The 27213-nt window shown below is 41.0% G+C and overlaps 1 protein-coding gene across 1 annotated transcript; it reads left to right on the forward strand.

The window, feature by feature from the left end:
* The first annotated feature begins 788 nt into the window (after nt 1-788).
* Nucleotides 789-22434, forward strand: ppm1bb (protein phosphatase, Mg2+/Mn2+ dependent, 1Bb). Its single transcript, XM_020605177.1, has 6 exons — nt 789-1198; nt 10532-11374; nt 13626-13743; nt 14259-14370; nt 15938-15995; nt 21198-22434. Exons 2-6 carry the CDS (start codon nt 10544-10546, stop codon nt 21225-21227), a joined length of 1149 nt encoding a protein of 382 aa, XP_020460833.1. The 5' UTR covers nt 789-1198; nt 10532-10543; the 3' UTR covers nt 21228-22434.
* The last annotated feature ends 4779 nt before the right edge of the window (nt 22435-27213 follow it).

The following is a 27213-nucleotide window of genomic DNA, read 5'->3' on the forward strand; positions in this document are numbered from 1 at the left end:
AAAATAAAGCAAAAATATTTAAAAAGTATGAAGTTTTGAAAAATTCTGAAGAGAAGCATGAATGTCCTTGAAGAGCTGAACATTTTAATAGCTGAAATAGCTGAAAGTATGAAGAAGTAAAAATTTCCCCATTCATTTGAAAAAGTATAAAAGTTACAAAAAGTTGTATGCATCCGCGCATGTCCTGAAAAAGCCGAACATTTTGATACCTGAATGGCTTTTCTAGCTGAAAGTATGCTGAAGTAGTTAAGTGCCAAAAAACGTACAGAATAATAATAATAATAATAATAATAATAATAAAGAAATAATTGGAAAACATAGTATTAAAGTTAACAAGTTAAAACAAGTTAATTAAACTGAAGTGGCAATATGTCCGCAACTGCTTCAAACATCCCTGCTGTACATGAATTACGTTGCTATTGTTATTAACTCCGGGGCAGTCTTCCTGGTGGGTGGTAACTTCCAAACATATTAGGATGATAAAATAATTCGATCTCAACTGTACAGGTGTATGTGTTATTTAAATTTTATTCTTGGTCAGTAGGATGGGGTCAATCGGCTTTCGCTTCGCTATTGAATGTTTTTATTTCAAGCCTGACTCCGCTTACCCGGACTAGGGTCGGTGTACGCCAGTAATAGTTACAAGTATATCCTACGGATCCAGTGCATCACAGAACTTCAGTAATAGACCAATGAAAATTAAGTTGTGGCCAGGGGCAGAGCTAATTGACAGAAGAAAGAGCCAATTAAACAACGCTTCTTCTAGACGTTTAACCAATCACCAAGCATATGCCAAAAATAACACCTACTCTTGTTCAGCACCCAAAGTCGAAGGATAGCTCTGGCCTTTCAATGGAAGAAAGTGCTAGATTTGTCAGTGTTGTATAATATCACCAAATCTCAGTGTCCATATTTGTTTTGGCACGATCGGAATTGTCTTCATTTAATGTGAGAGACAGACTTGGCGTCAAACATGCGTAAAAACCAACGCGATCCAAGCAGGGAACCACCGAGAAAGGAATTATCGCCGCTCATCTGAGGCCAATTTCGGTTATTTTTGTTAAATAAGGAAACATAAAATAGTTAGCTAGCTAACGTTAGCATCGTATATAGCCAGGTCAACGACATATCTTCACACAAAAGCAGAATCCAGCAGAAAATCAAGATTGGATCGACATTCGCACAGCAGCAGGAAAACGTAAGTTGCATACTAGTATGTACGCTAACGTCATTAGCTAGAGTTTGACAACCAGAAGAATTGCGCTGGCTCCAACGACAGCTAGCTGTTAACATTAGCATGCCAGCTAATGTTAGCTCATATCACCACACTAGCAAACTAGGCCTTTCCATGAGGGACCAGTGCAAAGAGGAATGGAGTTAAAGCATGTGGTCAGTGGATTGGTATTTAAAACAGAAACGCCTTTCCTAAAACAGTCATCATTATCATCATCATCATCATCATCCTTTATTAGCAGACTCAAGGTCCATACAAAAAAGAAATAAAGAAAAAAGAAAGGATATAAAAGAAGAGGGAAAAAATAAAAATCATAAAAGACATTTATACCAATGTTTCCACAGAGAGGATTGGTAACGTACTACACTAAAACCAGGATTAGCCAGCATCATTATAAGACTGTTCTCAGAGTTATTCACACGACAGATAAATCTGTACATCAGGTTTCTCATTAATGCCTGAAAGGTACTAACATGGACCTGTGAACACAACAGACTGGCGCTGGTGGACCTAGGCTTCTTAAGCAGAATCCTCAAGGCATCATTATAAGCAACTTTAAGTTTCTGTAAAGTAGCTACCTTATATTTACACCACAATGGGGCAGTATACAACGGTGTACAGTATGTTCTGAACAGATGAACTTTAACATTAGCAGAACACATGTGAAATTTCAGTGACAGCTCCGACCTCTGACATTTGGACCCTGTTTTTTTCATTTGACTTTTCAGCCTTGTAGACCTTGAACCTCACTGACTGCGCCCCCCCCCAGAGACTTATCGGCCATGAGAGGGAAATGACAATGATAAAAGACTTAATTACTATTCAGTCGTTTCATGCAACATAAACTGTGTTGTGCAATAACGTCAGCTTACAAACAGAGCATTGCCAAGATAAAAGCTGACCCTTCATCAGAAGTTTCAAAGTAACTTGGCTGCCGCCAACTTTAGCAAGCTGGTTCTGAATGAATCACATTTAAAGTAACACGGATGTTAACAGTCAAACGATACGTTGGCCTCCAGTGTTTAGTCTGGTCCCATGTGAGCTAAACTAGCATGGTATTGGTTATAACTAGCTAATGACAGCTTAGCGGACATTGTCACATGGGTATCGGATTAGCTACGTGATATTTTAACAGGCTATTGGTATTTCTAACGATATTAGCACGCAGTCACAGTTCTCGTTATATTCAATAAGAAGCTACAAAGCCTTAATAATGTCCAGATTTAACCGACAATGTGTCAAATGAAAATGTTTTTAGTGTGAGCTGGGGAGCTACTGTATGTTTTGTGTGTATGCAGCGACCTTAGAGGGCAATTATAACCGCAAGCAGCACTATGTACGTGTAGTGCAATTGTTGAAGTCGGTACACAAGACACCTAGATTAAGCAGATAACATTCAATGTTAGTCATTAGCTGGTAGAGTGTTTATATTCAGACGTGCTTCACTGCGGCAGCAGGAGCACAGCTCCTCCCAAAACTTCACAGACTCTACTGCTCATTATTTACCTAAAATACTTAATATGATTGATACCGCGTTTCTTTTAGGCTCAGTTGATAATATGGGTAAGAAAGGCTGTCAATGATCATATATTTCAGTTTCTCTCTCTCTTTCTGTGCTTTATGCCCAGCTTGACTGATGGTACAGCCAACTGCCATGTAAATGTATTCATTTGTAATATTTGTATTACATATTTTCCCGGTTTTATTATGTAGGGGCAGGTCCATAGGCACAGGGCAGCTGTGTAAAATGGGTTTGCCGTGACCATAAACATGGGCTTGGTTGGTAACATCTAACTTTGCTTTAGATATACAGCGGTGCAGACTTGTATGTGCACGTGTGATAAACCAAAACTCTGAGACTATTTTAAAATAGTTTTTGGCTCAGATAATAATAAAAATGGCCATTGAATTTGGGTTTTGAGCTTTTGATGTTGGAGAAGATTAGCTTTTTTTTTACCAGCCTTCAGATCAGTCAGCAGCTAGGTGCTGATTGATGCTACTAGCTACTTGAATTTGTTACTATTCTCTTCTTGGATACATATACAGATAAAATGTATTAGAAAATAGTTTTAATGGATCTGATGTGATCATTGCAGTATCTTACCCAGAGTAGTAATCAGAACTATCAATCATTCATTCTTTCATTCAGGTTTTTTTTTTTGTCAATATTGCATTATGAATTTCTGATGGTTTTCATCCAACCAGGGCTCTCCTCTAGGCTGTCAAAATGAAAAATTGATTTATCTCTTTATTAACCCTTAAAAATCAAGAATTTATTGTCAACTTTGGTATTTAACCATTTGAAATTACCCTGCTTTATTGGAGAGACTTCTCATCTAAACTGAGGCTTGTAGTAATTTCATCATTAATTCTGTATTGTGCAGTGTGGAAATTTAGCCTGGTGGCCAACCTACTCACCTTTTCCAGTATATCAGATTACGATAAAGTGCACAGGTGACCCGTATATGACATTGCTCTGTGTTGGGTTGTTGGGCTTGTTTTCTGCTAGCCACATACAGGAGGAATTTAGTGGCTGATGATCTTATCAGTCAGCAGTCACTGTGCAGATGAAAGACGGTGTCAATGCGAGACTTATTTTGGAGACTGACTGATCTGACTGCACACATAGGACTGTAGGTGTCACAAGGTGCTTTTTAAAGAAGTGTAAATCACATAGGTGCCCAAGCTGGATTTCAATTATTAAAGGGGAAGAATTTTTATGGTCTCCAAATTTTCTCTATGATGAGTGTAACTGCTTCACAGTTTTCTTTTTTTTTATTGCAGCTGAAGTATTTTCTCACTTAGATTATTCACCTAGGCCCAAGGTAGTTAATAGTTCATATGCCAAGTAGTGCAGTGTAGAGCTGTAATTCTTAGCCCGAACCTCGGGCTTAATTTCTATCACTTTTACTCAGGCCGGGCTCGGGCTCAGGCTCACGCGTTAAATGAGTGGTCACGTGATGCGTTTCAATTAGCGCGAGAAAGATGCATTGCGAAGAACAAAGATGGATGAGGTGAAACAAAGGCTTGCCTCTGGCGTATATTTTTTGGTTACACCAGCAGCAGCTAAGTCTGAGGTGTGGCAACATTTTGAACATGTGCATAAAGAGAACAATGACCCAGTGGGTTATGTAAAATGCAAGAAATGTAACGTTCTCTTAAAATACGACAGCAAAACGAGAGGGAATTCCTCGCTGAGAAGGCATGTTGAGCGATGCTGTGTGCGTGCGCCATGTGCACATTTGAATAATGTCGGGCTGTAAACGGGTTCGGGCTGTCAATCAAAAATGTACTTGTCGGGCTCGGGCCGGGCTTGGGCCGAATTCTGTCGGGCTCGGTCCCTGTCGGGCCTAACTTTTCGGGCCCAATTACAGCTCTAGTGCAGTGGTTGTGGGATGTTACAAGGGACTGTGACAATTGCAAATGCAGATCCCTGTGATTGCATAAAAAAAAGTAAACTTTTTACAGGAGATTTTAAGCATATGGTGGTGTGTTGCTTATTTTATGACAGTATTCCTAAAATTGGATAATTAAAAATCACAATATGTTTGTATACAGTATTGCAGTATATCAAATCATAACCCCTGTATCGTGATATGTATCATATCACCAGATTCTCACCAATACACAGCCCTAGATGAAATGTCCACAGAATGTAAGCTACTGCATATTTAGTACAGGAATGGCAAACATCACAGGTTACATCTTTTCAGACCTGAATACTTTCAGCTTTTTCAGCTGATCATAATGATAAACTCAGTATCTTTGGGTGCCCTGCGATGGATTGGCTACCTGTCCAGGGTGTACCCCGCCTTCGCCCGATTGCCAGCCGGGATTGGCTCCGGCCCCCAGTGACCCCGTTCAGGGACTAATCGGTAGAAAATGAGTGAGAGTGAGTGAGTATCTTTGGGTTGTGCACTGTTGGCTGGTGTTGATGTGAACATTTTAGCAAGCTGCTGTTAGAGCTGCAGTTGAGCCATGTTTTCTTGAATGGAGTGTCCGGATTCAGACAACACAAACTCTTACAGTTACAAACTGTATTTGATTGACTCTTAGGTGATTAATCAGATAGTTGATCCACAGAAAATTAATTTGGATAATCAAGTAATTGTTACAGTTGTTTAATCAACATAAATTGGAAATATTCTCCAGTTTCAGCTTTTCAATTACAAAGTTTTGCTGGTTTTGTGTTTTATTATTTTAAATGGAATATCTTTGGAGGTTTTGAAGGATTACTCAGACAAAACAAGACATATCAAAACACCAACTTAGACTCTCAAACCTTGTGATGGGCATTTTACATGATTTAAAAAAATAACATTGATTAGTGATAAAAATAATCATTAGTTGCAGCTCCTTTACGTGGTACCACTTCAGACTTTGAGACTCTCTTGAAGTCGTAAGTTTTGGGTTTGTGGGTTGTTGGTCTCCAACAACCAATACTCCACAAACCCATAAAAAATGTAGGCAACCAAAAACACTTAAGCTTTATGTTTTAGAGCAATTGCTGTCGTCTCGTAGTCAGGAAGTGAAAATCTTGAGTGTCATACAGTCAAAGGGGAAAAAAAATGCATGAAAGTAATTTGTACTAGAGTGATTTGCATTGACTAGCATGATTCACAGGTTGTATTGCCAACTTTGGTCACTCAGCAGCGGCATGAATGGGAGACGAAGATATGGAAGGTCAGTAAAGCATGGCGAATTGTTGTATGTTGGATCTGTGCATCTTTGTGTAATAAAATAAATGTAAACAGGGAGGCAAGACCATTCAGAGTTGGAGTAAATGTTAAAATTGGTTTCTACACACACCATTGTTTAACAGGGTTGTGTAAGATGAAAATACGTCAGGCTTGTGAACATATACAGTATTTAATAGTATAGATGTGGCTTTAGGAGTAATTACTGTTATACATCATGAGCTGTGTTCCAGTCCAGGGTTGTCTGCTTCAGAGTCAGTATTTCAAGACCGAATACACCATAACAGTTTGAAAAGGCTGTCCCATTCCAGAGGCTTCTGCCAACACGGCTAGGTAATGTGATCTGCAGTCTTCACTCACTATCCTACTTTTCACTCTGGCTTGGTGCAATCAGGTGGTCCTCCTGTAAAAATGGGGAACTTGGACATTATCATGTCATATTTGTCAGGTGTTGTCAGGTGTTTTCTTTCAGGTTGTCACGTGGGCTGGACCCACTACAAAAAGCCACAGCAAAGTGTGAATGAAGATGTAATCTTCACTGATTACTCTTGCAAGCTGTCTGGATATGTTGATGATCACTGGGTGCTACACAATAATGTGATGTTATATTGCTGTATAGTCACCACCTTTTGGCTGCTTGAGGGCTAAATCTGGTTGATCCCAGATGGTATAGGGAACTAAAGATTAACCAATGAACTAGTAACTAAAGCTTTGTCTTGATAACAAGGAGAAATAAATGGGCTAGCTAACATTTAGCAACTTAGTGTAGCTAACTCATCATGCTGTCCAGAGTGTCATCATTAACCTGCATTTTTGTTGATACTGCATGAGAGATGGTTGTTGAAACTCTTGTTAAGATGTCCTTGTCTGTCAGCTTGGTATCTTGCTTCCTTTAGTGGCCCCTATAAAGGTACTGATTGGCTCCATTGGTTTTCCACTGAGGAAACCTTTATTCATGAAAGCAACACTAATCCATTTTGTATTGCTTGGCAAATTTTGAGGTGAAGCCTCTGGAAGTTTTGCAGCGTTCTGGGAAAAAGTCTTGAAACGTGTTGAAATCGCATTACCCACTAAGGGCTAATGATCTTCTTTAAGTTATTTATGTTTCTCATATGAACCTGGCACAATGTCTGGAGAATCAAGTCTGGACATTGTCTGGAGTTGCCCTGAATCTCGTTGTCTTTCCAGTTAAACATTTTCGTTGGCATCTTTGTGTAAATGACTCTTCTTCTTCACCCTTTGGTCTTTTTCTGCTCTCCCACCAGTTGCATGAAGAAATGTCATCAACATGCCCACTAGCTTGGTGTTAATTCTCTGGACAGTGACCTGCTCTGTTCGCACACACAGGCTTATTCGTACATTACAGGGATTTGTACTAGGGAGCCGGCAGGGCAGAGTCCATTTAATGTCCAGGCAAACTAATTTGAACATTTGTGTTCTCACATACTCTGGGTGATGTGTAGATAAGTTCGGGGGGTTGCATTTTGTGCCTGAAAAGGACTCGGGATAGAAACTGTTTTGTGTGAGTGTGCCTGCTGTTAGAGCAGCACTCGGGCTCTGCAGCGTTATGTAATCCCAGACCTTCCACTTCCCCTCTTCATAGTCGGTGGTTTTTGGCCGACATGCTTCTTAGCATGAGGGGGTGTTGGTTTCGACCAGTGGTTACAGCAGTTTTGACAGGGTTAAGTGGTTGACAGTTCCTGGTTTCAGTTGGATGTCTCATTGGAAATATTTTCTGAGCTTTTGTGTGTATGTGTGTGTGTGTGTGTGTGTGTGTGTTTTGCCAGCAGTCTATTGTATCATTATCAGCCAGAGAAATCTCATAGTATCTGCATGTCTCCTTTCAGGGTCTGCCTGCTGCAATTGCTTTAATGGATAGATGATGCAACTCTCCTTTCCTTGCTATACCAGGCAGCTGAGAGAGAGTGTGTGTCTTTTAGAGTGTGAGAGGGGGATGTCGCTGAATGAAGCTTAGCTTGGATGTTTGCACTGCAGGGTGGGAGGTTGCTAGGCAGTGTGTTTGTTTTATTTTTAGAGAGAATCACTGCTGGTGAACATAACAGATTCTCTTTCTCTCGCACTTACAGTAAGAGTCAAAAGTTTGGACACACCTTTTCATTCAGTGGTTTTCCTTTATTTCTGTTACGTTCTGCATTGTAGATTAGTGCCGACAGCTATAAAATAATACACATGGAATTATGTAGTAAGTAGAAACATTAAGGACTGCCCACTGACTATATAAAGATGGACAGCCTAGCAGCTCCCATAAAAATAAAGATGGACAGCCTGACAGCTCCCATAAATGAAGCCACCATGAGTCGATCGCCCCCTGGTGACTGGTTGTTGTATTTTTGGTAGAAATTATCACACTGATTTGTGTACTAGTGGACATTTTCCTGTTATGTAATGTATGTATGTAAGTTATGTAATGATATAAAAAGGGGTGTATTTTGGGTGATTTGACAGTTTGATTGTCAGCCTGATACTGCCACTAGTTGTAAACAGCCAAGATGGCAGCCACCATATTCACTATGTTTTGGCTTCAGTTTTGCATAGCGGAGGGAAGTGGTGATGTGTCATCCATCTTTTATATACAGTCTATGGGAGCACCCTGGGAGAGGAAGGTAATTAGAGCCCAAGAAATTGCCAATTAACAGATTAGAGCCCACATCAGTGCTTCCTAGAGTTCAAGTAGCAGACGCATCTCAACATCAACTGTTTGGAGGAGACAGCATGAAGCAGGCCTTCATGCTTGAGCTGCTGTGGAGAAACCACTACCGAGACCAATAACAAGAAGAGAATTTTTTGGGCCAAGTAGCACAAGAAATGGACAATAGGCCACTAAAAATCTTTTGTGGTCTGCTGTGAGTGGAATTAAGACTTGGTTCCAGCTGCCATGTCTTTGTGAAACGCAGAGAAGGTTGAACGGGTGGTATCTGCATGTGTGGTTCCCACTGTGAAGCATGGAGGAGGAGGTGTGATGGTGTCAGGATGCTTTGCTGATGACGCTGTTGGCAATTTATTCAGCATAATAATTAACCAGCGTGACTTCCACAACTTTCTGCACATGAACATAAAGGCTACCTTTGAATTTCAGGTAAGCACTTGATAGAGGGAATTCTGTTCACATAATCCTGTATTAGGAAAGCAAGAGAAATATGAATGGCGTGGCCCACTGCCCCACCCTAGACATGAAACTTAAACCAGCCCGGTGTATTTATAGAGCGCGTTTTCTCACACATAGATGTCACGGCACACATGCGCAGAGGAGACACAAACACATACACATTCCTCTGAAACCAGCTCACTCCTTGCGTGTACCAGCCTTTTTTAGGCACATTCCTGTCCTGTCATGTGTGTGTGCTCATGTGGGAGGTAATGCAGAGCAAGAAATCAATAAGTACTCAGAGTGCTTTTGATTTTTATCACTTTTTATTGATTTCAAGATCTCAAGAGTGCTACTACCATACCTAAGCAATACATACTGTGAAGTAGCGCCATACTGCAGCAGATGCTGACATTTAGAGCCAAACTGACTGGTAAAACATAGTGTAGGTAAAAATACCACATATATAGCATTGAGCTTTTACAGACCAGTATAAGGACCAAGTGCAGTTGCTAGTCATTGTGCAAAATGTTATGCAAAATGACCAAAATAATAGAAACATTAAAAAAAAACAGAACTATGGCAAAGACGAGAGCTTCAACCATAGCTCCAATCGGGTGTTTTACTGCTGATACTGATAACTGATTTGATGCAGACTACTTATTATATACATTTTACAAACATTCCCTCATTTTGAGTTGATGCAAAAGCCACTGCCTTGCATTGAAGTGATACCCAGTGGCTTGTGTTGGTGTCTGTTTAGTCTTCAGACTCATGGATCTGTTACTCAAACTGGACTTCCTGGATTGTACATGAACCAGCACACCCTGGCAGCATGGGCAAGGGCACACGCCTAAGCTCGATGCTCTCTGATCCCTCAGACGGCACTGCATCAAGAGTGGTCAATCTTTTATAAGCAATATAACCGCATGGACTCAGGATTGCTTTGGCACACCAATACATAGTTACATCCATAAATGCCACTTAAGACTGTACAGTGCCAAAAGGAAGCCCTATGTCAACAATGTCTAGAAGTGCAGCCTGCTCTGGGCCCGGAGCCATCTGGGACAGATCATCACACAGTGGAAATGTGTATTGTGGTCAGACGAATCAGTATTTCAGGTCTGAATAGTATTGCATGTGGTCTTGAGTTTTTGTAGGTCTGACAAAAGGAGCGAGTTTTATTTCATTCACATTTGTTTAAACACTGAACAGAAAAACTGCCTGTGCACTTAGTGCTTGCTTTTTGTTCTCATTTCTATCATCACATTAACAAGCTATTAAAAAAAAAAAAATCGGAGTGAGAACCTTTGCACACTGATATTGCCTATATTGTAATCATAGTCTGATTTTAATCCTGTATACATAATATTTACAGTACAGTAGTGTGTATAAAAGCGACTGAGTTGGTGAAGGATAGATGATTTCCTGTGCCCTTGTTGCTATAATGGCTGCATTTCTATATTTTCTTCTCTTTCCTTGAATTATCTCCAGCTATAGGCAGCAATGGGTGCATTCCTGGACAAGCCGAAGACAGAAAAACATAGCGCTCACGGTGAGGGCAATGGGCTGCGTTATGGCCTGAGCTCCATGCAGGGTTGGCGGGTCGAAATGGAGGACGCCCACACAGCTGTGGTGGGACTTCCCCATGGACTCGCCGACTGGTCCTTCTTTGCTGTCTACGATGGCCATGCGGGATCCCGGGTGGCCAACTATTGCTCTGGTCACCTGCTGGAGCACATCTTGTCAGGAGGGTCCGACTTCGGTTCAGGTCCTGGCTCTGTAGAGGGCGTGAAGGACGGCATCCGCTCAGGCTTCCTGAACATTGACGAGTACATGCGCAGCTTCACTGACCTGCGGCAAGGCCTGGACCGCAGCGGATCAACAGCCGTGTGTGTGTTGCTCAGCCCGACCCACCTCTACTTCATTAACTGCGGTGACTCACGGGCCGTGCTGAGTCGAGAGTGCAAGGTGGGCTTCTCCACCCAGGACCACAAGCCCTGCAACCCCCGTGAAAAGGAGCGCATCCAGAACGCAGGCGGCTCAGTCATGATCCAGAGGGTAAACGGCTCCCTGGCTGTGTCCCGGGCCCTGGGGGACTATGACTACAAATGTGTGGATGGTAAGGGCCCCACAGAGCAGCTGGTGAGCCCTGAGCCTGAGGTATGTGTGTTGGAGCGGGCGGCCGAAGGAGATGAATTTGTGGTGCTGGCATGTGATGGAATCTGGGACGTCATGTCCAACGAGGAGCTGTGCGAGTTCATCCACTCACGACTCCTGGTGTGTGATGACCTGGAGAAAGTCTGTAATGCAGTGGTGGACACCTGTCTGCATAAGGTAAGCTTCCCCCCCCCCCATATATTCACATGGACCGGAGGTGAAAGTGTATTCATTTACCTGCATTTCAACGTGTCTTTAGTGTTACAGCTACAGAACTGATTTTGTTTGCAGTTAAGATGACATGTTTGACAGATTACTGTGAAAGGGATCCTGCTGGTTTTCAATTATATGTTGGTGGTAATCATTTGAATTTGGAAAGTAAATCTATTCGGTTTAAAATTGGATTTACTTGTGCATGTTTTTGAATATTAATGAAGACACTCCCATTTGCTCAGTTGTCTTGGTTACTGCAGTACAAAGGTAATATCTTTGCTTTGATGAAATTCTTCATAAGGTTGAATTAGGTTTTAGCACCATTTGGTTTGCATCAGTGCTGATTCAGATCTCGCTTCTGATTTTCTGCATTTCTTATCAGATCTTGCCTCTAATTGTAGAACTGAGAAAAATTTAAATATTTCAACAAACAGAAAACTACCTGCATTGTTCTCATTAACAGCATGGAGCCCATATACAGAATATACAGAACAGTTATAGACAGCTGCATCACACTGTAAAAGATGTTTGTTTACTAAAACAACACAGAAGGGGCCTGTACCACAAAGCGAGATTAGCGGCTTATCCAGCTATTTTTGGGCTTCAGGTTTTCCGGTACCACAAAGCTGGCTCACTTTTAATCAGGCTAGGTCACCACGGTAACTTATGCTGCAAATAGATATTTTATAGAGCTTTCCATGGGTCACTCTGGTTTTCAACAGTTTCTAACAAACAGTTTACAGCCTATGTGATGATCAAGGTTGTATTTTAAATGCACAGAGATGATTTGATTCCCGATTGAATTTCTGACTGTGTTGATGCTTCTACATGCTTCCTTCACTGCAGCTCAGAATAACATGAGGAGACTTTAAATAATTCATACACTGTTAAATATTTCTCATGACTATAAATGAACGTATGCCTTCAGGTGCAACTCCTCTCCATAGTTTCTGCTCTGGCAGCAGAAACTGTTGGACATTATTTTTACTAACACATTTTCAGTCATTTCTTTATCATCAGACAAAAGCGAATACTCATTCAGTAACACTTACAGTAATATTTTGCAAATTTCTTTACTATTTGAAAGTTATTTCTAGTGCGGACTGCTTCTTATTCTATTCTAGTTATGTGACCACAGCCTATTGTTCAGTTAACTTGCTGTAATATCACTTTTTACTTTGGCTATAAACAATTTTTCCTAAAGGTATCACTGTTGCATCTGATATCCCTTCCAATGAACAACTCCACCTCTTTTCCATGGACACACTCGTAGCCATATAGGAAAGCGCAGACTTAACAGAGCCAGTCGATAGCCAGCTTTGTGGTCCCTGTAATCCAGGATACTCAGTGTTGGTGAAGCCAGATAACCCCACGTTAGCCAGACTAAGTTGAACTCGCCTCATGGTACAGTTGATATTTATCAGATAATGAATAATGAATTTTTGCTTTCAGATCAATCCCCCACTCTCCACTGGCCTTTTCAGCTATTGATCCAAGATATAGAAAGAATCGCTCTTTGTCTTAGCTGACCTCCTCCACCAGTACACATCTTAGACTTCTGCCCACCATGTTTTTTTGTGCACAGCATCCTTGTTATTTTTACTTTAGTGGCTGGGTTATCTCAAATAACCGCTACACCCTGTCATAAATCTCCTCTGCTGCCACTGCCTTTTGTGATGTGTGTGACACTGTACTCCTACAGAAGGTTACTCTAACCACTCTGACTTTTGCAAGGCAATGACAAGGAGATAATCTTTTCTGTAACTGTGTCTGATAAAAGCCCATTAATATGCTGTCCAGTGTTTTGACAGTGGCCTTCAGCTGCAGGTTCTGCTCTTAATCGGTGGTGATTAGTTAGTCAACATAGAAGCAGTTGATAAGAATATGAACAAATAAAAAGGGATGTATGGGACCTAATCTAACCTTCTGTAGAAGTTGCCATGTTTTTCACTTCCTTAAAGGATTAGCGGAGTGACAAAAGTAATTGGTAGCTGTTTTGATAATCAATCATTTTAGCTATTTTTAAGCACAGATTATAAATATCTCTAAGTTTCAAATGTGAGGATTTTTTGCCTTTCTTACATGACACTAAATTGAATATCTTTAGGCTTTTGATTGTCAGACAACACGTTCATGTTTCAAACCAATATAGCTTGTGTACTACAGAGATGCCACTTTTCTCTGTGTTCGGTTTCTTCCTGGCCTTGTCCTGCAGGGAAGCAGGGACAACATGAGTGTGGTGCTGGTGTGTTTACCTGGAGCTCCCAAGATCTCAGAGGAGGCTGTGAAGAAAGAAGAGGAACTGGATAAATACCTGGAGACCCGTGTTGAGGGTCAGCACACTAAACACGTGTACACGCATACATACAAACACAATGGACCGATGGTTTGCATTTTACATGATGCTGAGCAGGACACAGTTGCCTGAATGTAAAATTAGAATCACAACGTAGTTTGATACTTGCTCATTGTTTTTCCGGCTATTACATCAGTCAGTTAACTGTCTCATGATGTATTTCAGACTTTGTGCATTATTATAACTTGTGGTTAAACATCTACTGTTCTTTCAACCCAGTAGTCTTTTGCTGTGTCTTTCAAAAATGTTTTTAAAAAGGTTAAGTGAAACACATGGCCACATACTGTGCTTCATGTCCATAACTGGGACAAAATAAATAATTTGTAGGCCAAATATTTGACATCATTCTGCTGCAAAGTGTAGCAGGAGACCACAAATGGACAGTACAGGTGTGTTTCATTATTTCTCAGCCTCTGCTGTGAAGAGTGGTAGTTTAACACCTTCAACTTGGTGTATAATGTACTGTATCATTGCTCTTGTTGGTGTGTGTAGAGCTACTGGGAAACTGTGGGGAGTCAGGAGTCCCCGACCTGGTGTCTGTCCTGAGGAGCATTGCCGCAGAGAGTATCCCCAACCTTCCGCCTGGTGGAGGCCTGGCCAGCAAGTAAATACACATCTAGGAACAACATTTAACTGCATGTTACACACCTCAAACATACAGTAAAATGTTACTATGCTTGACTATACACATGCATTACCTTGTTATGGTAAAATTCTGAATTCATTATCTAGATACTTCATTGTAATAAACAAGTTGTATGCTCCACAAGGCAGCAATAATAACTTTTCATCACACTTTTCTTAAAGCTACTTTACCTAATTTCTATTCAGCCCAGGGGGCTTAGTGAGGCTCAAAACAAATTGACACTGTAAGCTGCTACTGACTGCCCTATGCCCCCTCCTACCATGTTGCTAGTTTCCTAGCAACTATGTAAACTACAGGTGCCTGGTTCTGGCAAACTCCCGTCCAAAGTTAGGATTAGCTGACAAGTAAATTTGTCCAGTAGAGCTCTCTGGTTACTGCTAATGTGACACAAAGCACTAGCATTACACAAAGCTCAAGTTATTGCCAAGTTAAAATTATGTTCATTCAAACAAGTGACAACAAGTCCTCCATGGCTGGCTGTTTGAAATGACTACTTGTTAGTCGCGATATAAGAAGTGGGGCAACCGGTTAAAAAAATCCCCTTTTTTTAATGAGGCTTTTGCGTCTGATGCTTAAATGTTCTTTGCTATCCCATAGAGGCAGTTACATGCTATTTATAATTTTGTATAGAATGTTTTAGGTGTTTTAATTTTGCTAGTTCTTACTGTACAGCACTTTGTGCTCAGATGAGTTGTAAAGTGCTTTATAAATAAAGGTTGTTATTATTATTATTATTATTTGAAAAATGCTTCTTATAGACCTTGGCTAGGTGGCAGGTGGGGGTAATTTGCTGACATCAGAAGGTAGAGAAGCTGGAATAACAGAGGGGCTTGTAGGCAGCAGAGTGTCATGGAGGTGAGTAGCAGCGAGTGCTAAAACCCAGAACTGAGTCAGCAGTTTTGCACTTCTGGCTCCCTCGCTGTGAAGTCTAAGTGTTATAAACCGTTGTTTGTCACTGAGCTTATTTTTCTGCAATAATTCACAAGCCTGTGGGGAAAAACCCTTTGGCTTTTTGTCGAGGGAACCAGGGTGATGCTAACTTCCAGACTGACCTAAAACAATATATAATCCCTATGGCACTCTGTAGCTGAGAGACATCATGCCCTGTCCCATTTTCACCTGATTTATCAGACGGTGTATAAAATCTTTATTAATGCACCTTTAAATAAAAGGCGGAAAACTGGCAACACTGTACTGGCCACATGTGTACAGACTTGCAATCTAAACCTGCAGATAACCATCCATCCATTTTCTCCCACTTATCTGAGGTTGGGACACAGGGCAGCTGCTGCAGATAACACTCATCAAGACACTTAAATGTACAGTATATATGATTTAAAGAGGTTCTGTAATGTCTTTATGCATGAATGGCGGATGCTCCAGTATCGACACTGTTGTTTTTAGGTCCATTATAATCTCAATCAATATAGACAGGATGAAGAGAGACTGTTTTAGGAGACTGTATTATGTTGGGAGTTGTTGTCCTCTTTAAGCAGTGGGCTGCGTGCTGTTTGTGTGTTTGCAGACGGAGTGTTATTGAGGCGGTGTACAACAGGCTGAACCCACACAGAGAAGAGGAAGGGGTGAGTTGATCTCTCTCAAAGCCCCTCACCTCCTCAGCCTTTCAACCCCCTCACCATACCCTCATAAACTCACATCAGCCCAGACAACATAGTCTTTTGTTTGTTATGTGTGACAATGAGAGAAAATGAGTGTGAAAGATGGACTACGCAGAATAACCTCTGCAAGCATAATGAAACTCAACTGTGTTTCATACTGAAAGGCATTGAAACTCTTTGTGGTCAGTTTCAGTTTTGTATTTATCATCGAAACAGGATAATACAGTAAGACCTTGATAAACCTCTCAAACTCCTCAGCATTGAGTTCTTTAAACCTGCAATTACATAATGTTTACTGCTTCATGAGCCTGGATTAAAAAACATCTGAATTTGATGCCCGGAAGCTCATCAGCTGTAAATCAATCAAATAAAGTGACCAAAACCATACAGCACCTGTGTACAATTAATAGCATTTCTAAAAGGCGTTAAAAATATTGAGATGAAACTGATCAACTGTGAATAGCCGTAGCTTCAGTGTATTGTGCCAGAACAACAAATGAACTGCTACAGTGTTGGTTTATTGGATACTTGATTACCCCCTTAGCTTCCAGCCAAGGAAATTAGTTGTCCTGGGGGTCCAGTTAGAACATAAATAAAACATTTTCATCCTTTCAGATGCGCAAAATAACCACAACTAAAAACAGAGACTACTAACACAATTAAGATTAATATTGTATTACTTCCATGGTTTATATTGAGATCATAAAATTTAGGTAGACCTCGTCATTGCCAGATTTATAAAAGGACAAAAGGAAATCATTAAATTCAGAAAAGTGAGAACATTTCCAAAACCCTAAACGTGCCCAAATAAAAGCTTTTTTTGGCATGAAAAATGAAAAAGATGGAACAGTTTAATTTTGAGGGACAAGTTGCACAAGGTGGATACCAGGAGGCGGATTAAAAATAACACGATTATACAGTTGGGTGAGAAGTTAAAGGAAAACCCTGAATAAATAAGTGGTCTCTTCCGGGATGTCAGTGCCCTCATCCATAGTACATGAGGAGTCACTGAATGGTTTGAGAATGATCTGAACCATATGCTATGGCCCTTGAAATCACCAGATCTCAACCCAATTAAACATCAATGGGAGATTTTGCACCGACATGATAGACAGATTTCATTATCAAAACATCAAATGAGGGAATATCTTTTGGAAGAATGGTGTTCGAGGCCAAGGTGTACTGAAGTTGTTCTGGTGGCACATGGTGGCCCGCACCTTACTAAGACACTTTATTGTTCTCTTTTCATCTGTCACCCGTCTGTAGATCATGTTTCCCAAAACTTAAAGTATATACAGCTACAGGCAATATAACATAGTGCAGTCCACTGAAAAAAATACAGTTGGTAATCTCAACTTTAGACTCATAATGGAGAAATTCATATTCCACTGGAGGCAATTCAGATGTAGAAGAGATCTTAAATGTTTAGCTATCAAAGCTACAAGAACTTAACAAATATTCTGAGTCCTAAACAGCCTGCAGGGATGGAAGTGTGTGTGTATATGAGTTTATTTGTCATAAGAATGTCATTCGAGTCTTGACTTGCCGACTCTTTTCTCTGGGCTGTGTGGGAGCTGACCAACCCCCCACCTCTGTTACACCATACAGCGAATATCACAAAGGGTTGTTGGTCACAGGGTCAGAGGTTGCGTTTGCATGGGCCAGTCCAACTGGTGCAAGAATATGTCTGACATTGTCACGCTAGTGTGTAGTAGATATTTGTGTGACAATGATATGCTGCTGCCTGATAGATGTGTGTGTTTGACCATGGAGTGTGCCTGCTGAGTCTGACCCCTGGCGTGTCACCTCAGGCCTGTGCGGGGGGAGAGGAGGAGAGTGAGGAGGGAGGTGGCAGCGCGGCGGCTCATCTGCTGGAGGCTCTGCGGCAGTTCCGCCTGCACCACCGGGGACAGTACCGCGCTGTGCTGGAGGAGTCGCTGGCCACCTGCTGGGGGGAGAGCGCTTCCAAGGGAGCGGAGGAGAACAGGAGGACCTCCGGCGACAGCAACAGCGAGGAGCAGGATCTGCTCCTCTTTCGCTCATCACGGAACTTGAATGGACACGTCAGCCATTTCCGGCTCAGTGCTGTTCATCAGTATTTTAATAATTCAAAAAATTACTGTTTATTCAAGTTCTGTCTGCTAAACCTTCCATCTATTGAGGACTCTCTCTCTCTTTTTTTTTATTTTTTTTTAATTTCCCCTGGTCCACCTTGGCTTGGGCCCCCCCAGACTTGCCAGCCACTTTTGGAACCGCACAGATTGATGTTTACAGTAGAAAAGAATCAATAACAACTTATCATTAGAGACAAAAGTGGCTTGTGAAGCAAACATAAACGTTGCACCCCATGGCCTAACATTTACCACTATTGGCTTCTGGCTGGGTTCCCCACTGAGCGCCCACCCCCTCCTCATCCTCACCCCCACTCCTGTTTATAGTGGATGAACTGACAAAAGGAGTGGAGACTCTCTGAACTGCAGAGGTCTGCTCTGTCTCTAGATCCAGAAAACACTCTTTTTATGTGTGTGTCTGCGTGAGTTTGAGTGACCGAGCGATCGACCAGTCATGACTACTGAAATGTGTGTTTTTGGTAGTGGGTGATAACTTGAGTGTTAGTCCATTTATCAGGATGTTCAGCAGTGTTAGGTTGTTTTAAGCAGTCTGGGTAATGAAAAACTGGACAGTGTGTAAATACACAGGGATGCTTCATTTGTTTTTGGATGTTTAGGAGGATGTGAATGGGCAATACATATTGAGCCAAAGTGGCCATACATATATTTAGATGAAATGAGACAAAAAGTAGCCACCCTAATGATCCTATGAGACTAATGCTCTTTACACGCCAGGACAAAAAATTGGATGAACAATGGAGAGAAACCTTCAGAAGTGTGGAGAATGATGACACCAGATCAAAGTTCACAGTTTGCAAAGTCAGAAAGTCTATTCTTTGTTTTTCTGAAACATACAGTATCTCTTGCACTGTGTTGTGTGACTGGGCTTAACGTTTGTCTAAGCTGTTGGTGTGGGAGACGTTGATGGAACGTTCCACAGAAAAGCTGAGGGAAGTGGCTGTGTGCTGCTATTTAACGGAGGAGGGTTGGTCACCCAGATGTGCGATTGCCAAAACGACCTGTATGTCTTCATCCTTTAAGTCTTTTTTTTTTTTCCTAGTATAATCAAAAATACAGAAGGCATTTTCTATAAAGCATAAATCTGATCTTTGTGTCAATGTCAATGTTCATTTTTGAGTTTATATTTGGCTCATTGTTTCCTCTGGTGACTGTGGAAAAACACTCAACTATTAAGTAACAGTGGGTGTTTTTCACCCTCCGTCCTCAGGGGAGCAGCAATAAGCCCATTAATGTTTGGCACAAAGAAAACAGCACTAGGAAACTTGCTTGGACGAGTCATAGGGGAGATTTATACTTTAGCAATAGATTTTAACACTATTTCAGTTTTACAAGACGTAAGGGATGAGACTAACTGGTTGGTTTGGAAAATATACATCTAGTTAACCACCCCGCCTCGATTAAAGTGCAGCACAAACCTACTCTTGTCAGTATTTGAATGGAGCAATCAAGAGCGAGTCCCAAACAGAGCTGCCGTGAGCATATCAAAATATTAATTTGCTAAAGTTGGCATGTTAAAATACCTACATGTTTTAACATCAGTTAGATTTTAAAGCTAATGAACACTTGTTAGCTTGTTAATGTCACTGTTGAGAGCTCAATAGTAATGTCAGCACTGGCAACATGCTAATGCTGGCATTCATTTCAAAGCTTTAGTGCAGTTTTTCTGACAAAATACATCGGACAACAGGCTGCTGATCTGAACCTGACAATGCAGCGACCTTTTAAAAAAGTCACTAGATCTTTCTGTATCAGTATGGCCTTTCTTCAGGCTAAGAACTGGTTATAACTTAAATGTCAGACAAGTTCAAAAGTTGACCTAGTGATGCTAGATGAGGAACTGGCACCACACATTTCCTCCAAATATCACTCTAAACAGCAATTTCTCTGTTGACTAAAGTGTTGAACCACTGTTACATCCCTGATGTCACACTGACAGTAAAACTTGCTGACAGTATCAGCCTTAAACACCTGGTTTACACCTGGACAACAGGCAGCAGGTTTCATTCCTCACAGGTTCTGACACAATCTCTAGCTCATACCTCATTGTGAAAGTTTGTTTCGAACAGATTCAATGTCTGTTCTTCTCTGAAAGCAGGTAAAGGGAGGTGATTGTGAGTCTAATGCATGCACTGCACTTATCTTTATCTAAGGCACTTACAGTAACTATCAGAGGGGAGTTTATGCTAAATACTGTGTGTGTGGGTTTGTATGCAGTTGTGTGGGACAAATGAGCCCCACACAGTTTAAACATAATAAATGAATAAAATGATTTGAGGTATAACGCTGTAGTTTGTCAAGTGTATGAGTGTCTCTCACTGTAAACTAATTGTGCAGCTTCTTGTCTTTTGGTCTTGTACTAAATGAGCCTCCTTGCAAACGCGTACTGTGGATCAGGGCTGTGATTACAAAAGCCACATTTTTCTGTCATTTCTAGAGGAGTGTTTTGGTGTCCTTAAAATATTTCATGTGTTGTATAGTTGTCTGTGTAGGCTGTCAAGTGTCTGCAAACAGAAAATAGATCCTCACCTTCCTTGCGCTCCTCTGTCAGCTTTTAGCTCTGGTCTAGACTTGTAGTCTTATCTCGGCTGCTTAAAACATTTTAATTTGTCGTCTCCTTAAAAACAATAGAAGCTCTCCGGTTTGAAACTGTCAAACAAAATAAACATCTTCCACTGGTTTACACTGGTGGTGATGAGCATGAGGGGAGCGGTAGACTATAGGCACTCCACCCTCCATCCTTCCCCTGTTGTTCCCCAGTCTGACAGTTGGCCTCATGATTCTCCGCAAGGTGAGTCATCAGAGGTCTGTATTCGGCTTGTGTGAACGTACACGCTGCACAGGGGGATCTCACTGTTTTCCACCATTTTTCATTCATTTTGATTAGATAAAAGATGAGAGTGAGGGTCAGAGCTTCCCATTATTTAAAGCATGAGCAGCTGTCTTAACTTCTCTGAGTGCAGTGAAATATCCAGCAACAAAGAATGCTAACACACACCCCATCTGTTTTCTTTTTTTCTTTTTTTTTATCACCCAGAGTGCCGGTGAGCTGGAGGACCCCTGGTAGCCAAGGCAACGACCCCACCGTCTCCTCCTGGTGATGGGTGAATCTGCCCAGAGGAGGAAGTTCTCTCCATTGCGCCATGTCTTTCTCCACTAAAAGAGGACAAGTGGTGTGTGTTGGAGCGTGTGTGTATGTTGGTTGTGTGTGTGTGTGTGTGTTTGCAGCAGTGGGACAAAGATGACAATGATACAGCTACATGCACACATACACATACTGCTTTAAACCTGGAGGAAAAACAAATATTCCGGATTTTCAAGATTTTATGAACTGATTGTGATGGTAGAGATGTTTGTTTTGTTTTTTTACCATTAAGATGTTTTTTTTTAATTTCTTTTCTTGAATATTGACATCGAACACCTAACTTCACAGTGACATGAGGACCTATAATGTATGTGTGTGCGTGTGTGTGTGTGTGTGTGTGTGTGTGTGTGTGTGAGGGTTGAATTTGTGTGTTTCGAGGAGGGCCAATTCTTCTCCATGGACTTTTTTTTGTGCTCCTGGCTTTGATAATTGCCTAACACCCATCCTTCTCCCCTCTGTAAAACACACACACACACACCGACACACCAAAACCATAAACACCCCCACTTCCACCTGTGCACGTATGTGATGTGCCACGTTTGCAGGGCACTGCATGAGGACTTTAGTTCTACATTTTCTAGTTGACACGGGTGGACAGCCATTGCTTAAGATTGACTGAACCTTAAGGACTTCTGGACTCTGATTGGCTCCTGCCTTGTGAGAAGTGGAAATGATTTGGATTTTTTTCCCCCCTGCTGATGCTGTGGGTGGTGGTGATGATAATCATGATGGGGAAATGGGAAGTTGTCAGTTCACTGAAGAGCTGAGTGGAAGTGGGGTGGGAGGTGGAGGGCTGTTCTATCACTGGTTGGGCTTCCTGCAGGAGGGTTAGGCCAAGAGGAAGTGGGTCACACGGGCTTACCAATTCCCTCCCCACCACTACGGTTGGAGGTCTCCGTGACGGTGGACTGTCCTGACAGTGGGAAGTTTTTTGTTTGTTTGTTTATTTTATTTTAATGTTATCCATGAGGTTACTAGCTGCTCGCTGCATAGAGTGAGTGAACCCCGAGTTTTAACCCTGTTCCTGGTTCTCAGACTGCATTGGTAATGTTTGTATTGCTGTTGTTTGATTGCACTCACATTTGATTACAGAAAGCGTCTATATATGAAATAAAATACCTGCCAAGGACCCAGTGGTGGCTGAGTATTTTAATAAGAGAAATCGTCATGTTTGCATGTTTATGTATGTCTGTGTGGCTTTGTGTAGGCTGTTGTCTTCTGTGCAGACACTGGCTGATGTTTAGACCACATTTTCACTTTCAGAACAGATGTAAAAACATGACTAAGCTGTGTTATTTACAAAACTGCAGCCTACATGATTTCCATTATCCTTTCTTTCCTGTTTATGTTTTCTTTTGCTGGACAATGTGACTTTATCAATCACAGTAGTAAACAGAGTCCATGTTTCTCAGAGGATGAAAATTGCTAATTTGTGATATACAATTTTTTCCTCTTGTGCCACCTTGAATTTCATTTCATTTTGTTTATTTAATTAATTTGACAGGGCCAGTGCTCATTAATCAACAGGAAACCGAAGGAAACTGTAAATAAGCCAGTTAGTCAACAAGGCTGATTTTCCTCCATTGTCCCTGTTAACATTTGATTGGTTTGGTTTTCAACAGCTATTTGATGGATTTGCATGAGATTTTTTGATGGTCCCCAGGAGATGAAGCACCTTGGTGATCTCTAACTGTTCCTCTAGTGCCACCATGAGGTTGATATTTGTGTTTTGTAGTGAAATATCTCAACTGTTGAAGGGACTGCCATGAATGTTGGTGCAGAAACCCACAGTAACCCCTCAAGTTTATCAGGTCAGAATCTTTTATTTTTTCAATGTTTTGGTTTCTGGCCAAATACAAATGAATGACATTCCCACCAGTCACAGTTTGTGCTGATTAGCAAATGTTAGCATGCTAACACGCTAAACTAAGGTGATGAACATGGCAAATAAGATAAACAAAAGCTTGTATATGTGTCTGCAGATGTTATCGCCCAGATGTTAGCACTGAAGCACATCGTTGCAGAGTTGCCGTGAAGGCTGATGGCTCCTGTTTACTCTTTCCTCTATCCTCTTTTCATTTTCCATCTTTCTCATTTGAATTGATAGCAGCTTCTGTGAAAGCTTCAGAGCTTCTCAGTCAATGACCTATAACCTGGAACTGTTACAAACGCTGCAGCTCTTTCATGAATTCCATTTTCAGGGCATATATATACTTGGCACACATATCCTTTTACTGTGTTGCACTGTTTATATCTTTCTATTTCATCGTTTTTGTGGCTGTATAGGCATTGTGTTTATTCATTCCTCCCCTGGAAGGGCAGTGAAGGTGTTCAGTATCTGTGGTTGTTATGCTCTCCACATCTCAAGGTCAGCTGAACTGACTGACCCTGACACGCTGGACAACACGGAGCAATAGAAAAACCAACTGCTGAAATGCTTTGTTAGCAGGGTAGATGATGCTAGCAGTGCGACTCTTTCTCCTCGCTCACGATCTCATTCTCTTCTGTTTTTCTTATGCTCCTGTGTTTTCATTTGAGCCGTTCTTCTTCCACCCACTCGTCTTTTGACGGTGAAGGATTTTCTTCTTGTGACTGTAACCTTGGCCAAAAGAAGTTGCAACTAGGCGACTTTGCGGGCAGCACATTTCAAACAAAACACCTCTCGTCTGAATTGATTTCACCTCAAAGGAGTGCAATTTTCATACACGATGAAATATAATATAGTGATGGCTCCCTGCAATCTGTGTGTGTGTGTGTGTGTGTGTGTAGTTGTGTATCTCAGCATATGATTTTGAGTGGAGTAATTTAGTAGATGAGCAGGGTGGCCATTGTTAGAGGGATAATCTGGCTCTTGCTGCTCAGATAGGTTAACATGCAGCAGATTAGACCAGATTACCCTCAGGCACACCAGACAGGACAAGGCTAAAACACATATTGCAACACACTTGTCCACATATTCACCAAATAAACCAAACAGACATACAGCATGAATTATTGAAACTCAAACTATAGTAAATAAAACAAGCTACAGTATAAACCACATCTAAAATACATGTTATGCATAAAATTGAAGTGTGTTGTTGAGTAAAAATACCAAAAGGTAGAACAAATCCATGTAGGCCAGATCCAGAGCGCTGCTAATGCGTTTTCAAGCTTATGCAGAAGATCTAAATTTAAAGGGAGTCAATCAGCAAAACTTTCAACACAAAATTATTACACTGTCATTGTCTACAACAAAACATCCACTTCATAGTACAGGATCATAGAAAAGACATCCGAATAAATATAAATAAATCGGTTAATGAATCTAGGGAATGTGTATAAACCTATATTGTTGTATAAATTACATACTGTATATTTTACATTTTAATAAGACCTGCATATAAAATTATTTAAAGAAACTGAAGAAGAGGACAGACGTCAAAGGACAACCTATAGTTTAGTCACTGATGTGCTCTGTCATGTTCTTTTATTTGTTTGCAACACTTAGAATTTGTCATACTGACATGACTGCTACACGTATTGCTTTTGTGCACATTTACATGTGCATATGCAATATTTTTGTACTCATTAATTCAGTAATTGTTACTTGGATGATGTCTTAATCCTGATCACCACGAAAGTGGGGCATCTTTTTGACAAGGCATGAAAACTAATTTCATGTATTGATTCACTAAATACATGCAGTAATACTGTCTGAACCCTCGTCTTACTTCCTAGATTATATTTTTAAAAATAAGGTTAAAAGGTGTATTCATTTTATTTCTCTTCCAGATTTATTACAGATCCATGATTGACACAGTTTGAAAAATATCAAATCAAATTTGGAGGTGAATCAGCAAAAGTGTACTCCGCCCACGTGTTACTTTAACAGCAAAATACCCTGCAGTACTATCTCCAGATTAATTACATTATTTTTTTCTGACTGATTCTATTTATTTCCTTTTCTGTGACAGTGTTTCCTTTTTTTTTAAGACTGAATTTGTATAGTTGGAGTGTGTTAATGTATTAGCTGTGTCTCTGGGTGCTGTATGCACGTGTCTACCTTGGGAAAAACTGACAGCCAGATGTTTGTATTTTTTGCCACTGTTTGTTTGTTTGGCTGCTGTTGTGTTTGTCTCATTCAAGCTATTGATTAAAAACACCCCCAGTGGTGACATGACACTAACACACAGGATAATGATGTAATTACTGCCTTTACATTAGGCCCAGCTGGCCTAATCTACAGTTGAGTGCAGTCCTACCTAGAAAGAAGTGTAAAATACATCAAATGATGTGATTATTTTGGCCATTCAGCCATGTTTGGGCTTTAATGCTTGTGTCAGCCTGCTGTCATGTGTAGGTGCTTGTTTGCTTGCAAATGCATGTGCACATCACATGGATGTTTGTGCAGTGAAGTTATTTTCTGCAAAAACTTCTGTTCTCCAGCTGTTTCAGCAATCACACAGCTGGACCAACACTGCACCGCCTGGATTAACTGCAAGGTATTGTGTTGCAAATCAGCCACGCTGCAGGATTAGTAGCTCAAGTAGAGTTACCTGTCCTCCTCAGTTTTCTGTGGTGTGGTCAAATGGTGACCACACACAATGTACCACAATGTACCACATCCATCTGTTCACGTCAGCTAATATTTCGTTTAAAAAAAAGTAGGCGCTACATCTCCATTTCAAGTTCCCAGAGTCCAGGGGGACATCATAAACTTGCATGTTTTGTTTGTCCACTCAAAGAACCCATGACGTCCAGTTCACTTGCATAACACAGAGAAAAGCAGCAAACAATTATATTTGAGAGGCTGGACCCAGCCTTTTTCCTTCATTAATGACTTAAAGGAAAATGCTTTTACATATTTTTGGAAATACACTTTCACTTTCTTGTTGACAGTTACATGAGAAGATTGATCCCACTCTCACGTCTGTGCTCTAAATATTTACTACATCCATGATTAGTGAAGTATCTCCACTGGAAGCAGGGTGAAACAACTACCCTGGCTCTTTCCCACATATAACCCCCGACATTTTAACACTTAGTTTTTTGTGCAGATCAAATAAATAAATAAGATATAGTATCTTAATTAGTGAGCTGCTAGTTGGTCATTTTTGTTACCTTTAGATACAGCCAGCCTAGCAGTTCTCCCCCGTTTCCACTCTACATGCTATGCTAAGCTAAGCTAACTGCTGGCTGTAGCTTCATATTTAACAAACCTATAAGAGTGGTGTCAGTTTTCTCACCCAACTCTAGGCAAGAAAGCAAGTGTAATATTTCCCAAAGTCTCAAACTATTCTCTTGAAGATTTCATTGATCACAGAGATGGTTGATTTCATCTATAGCAACCAACTAATAATAGATTAAGCTATTGAACACTCATTAAATGACACTCTGACAGTTTGGGGTCAGGCGGGTATGTAGAAAAAGCATTGTCCTCCTTTCTTCACATCCTAATTTTCATTCATCTCAGTCTTCCACACTTTACCTCCCTCGTTCCTTTTTCTATATACCATTGTGCGCCATGCTCTCCTGGTACCCCATAAGAGCACAAAAGCACAACAAAGGCCCAGGAAGTGATTAGTGACTTAACGAGGAGGAGGTTTACAGAGGCTGTATGGCCTCTTCCATGACATGGGACGAAGAGGTTAAAATTCTGGGGCTCAAGAGGTCAGTGTTAAGTTGTGGAGGTCAGTGGAGAGGTTAATTAGGAGCAGGGCTTTTGTTTATACGGGATAAGAAGATGCAGTGGCGATTCACTTCCTCGTTGTGTCCTTCCAGCTGCCCTGGAGGTGTCATCCACCTTCTTTTACCCAGCTCTGCTTTCCCTCCTCCTCCCTGGTAATTGTTTGGACACTGAAAGGAGATGTAGCTGAATTAAGTGTCACCACTACAACACACTTCACCACCACAACACACACACACC

The sequence above is a fragment of the Monopterus albus genome, unplaced genomic scaffold, assembly GCF_001952655.1.
Source record: "Monopterus albus unplaced genomic scaffold, M_albus_1.0 scaffold69.1, whole genome shotgun sequence".
NCBI lineage: Eukaryota > Metazoa > Chordata > Actinopteri > Synbranchiformes > Synbranchidae > Monopterus > Monopterus albus.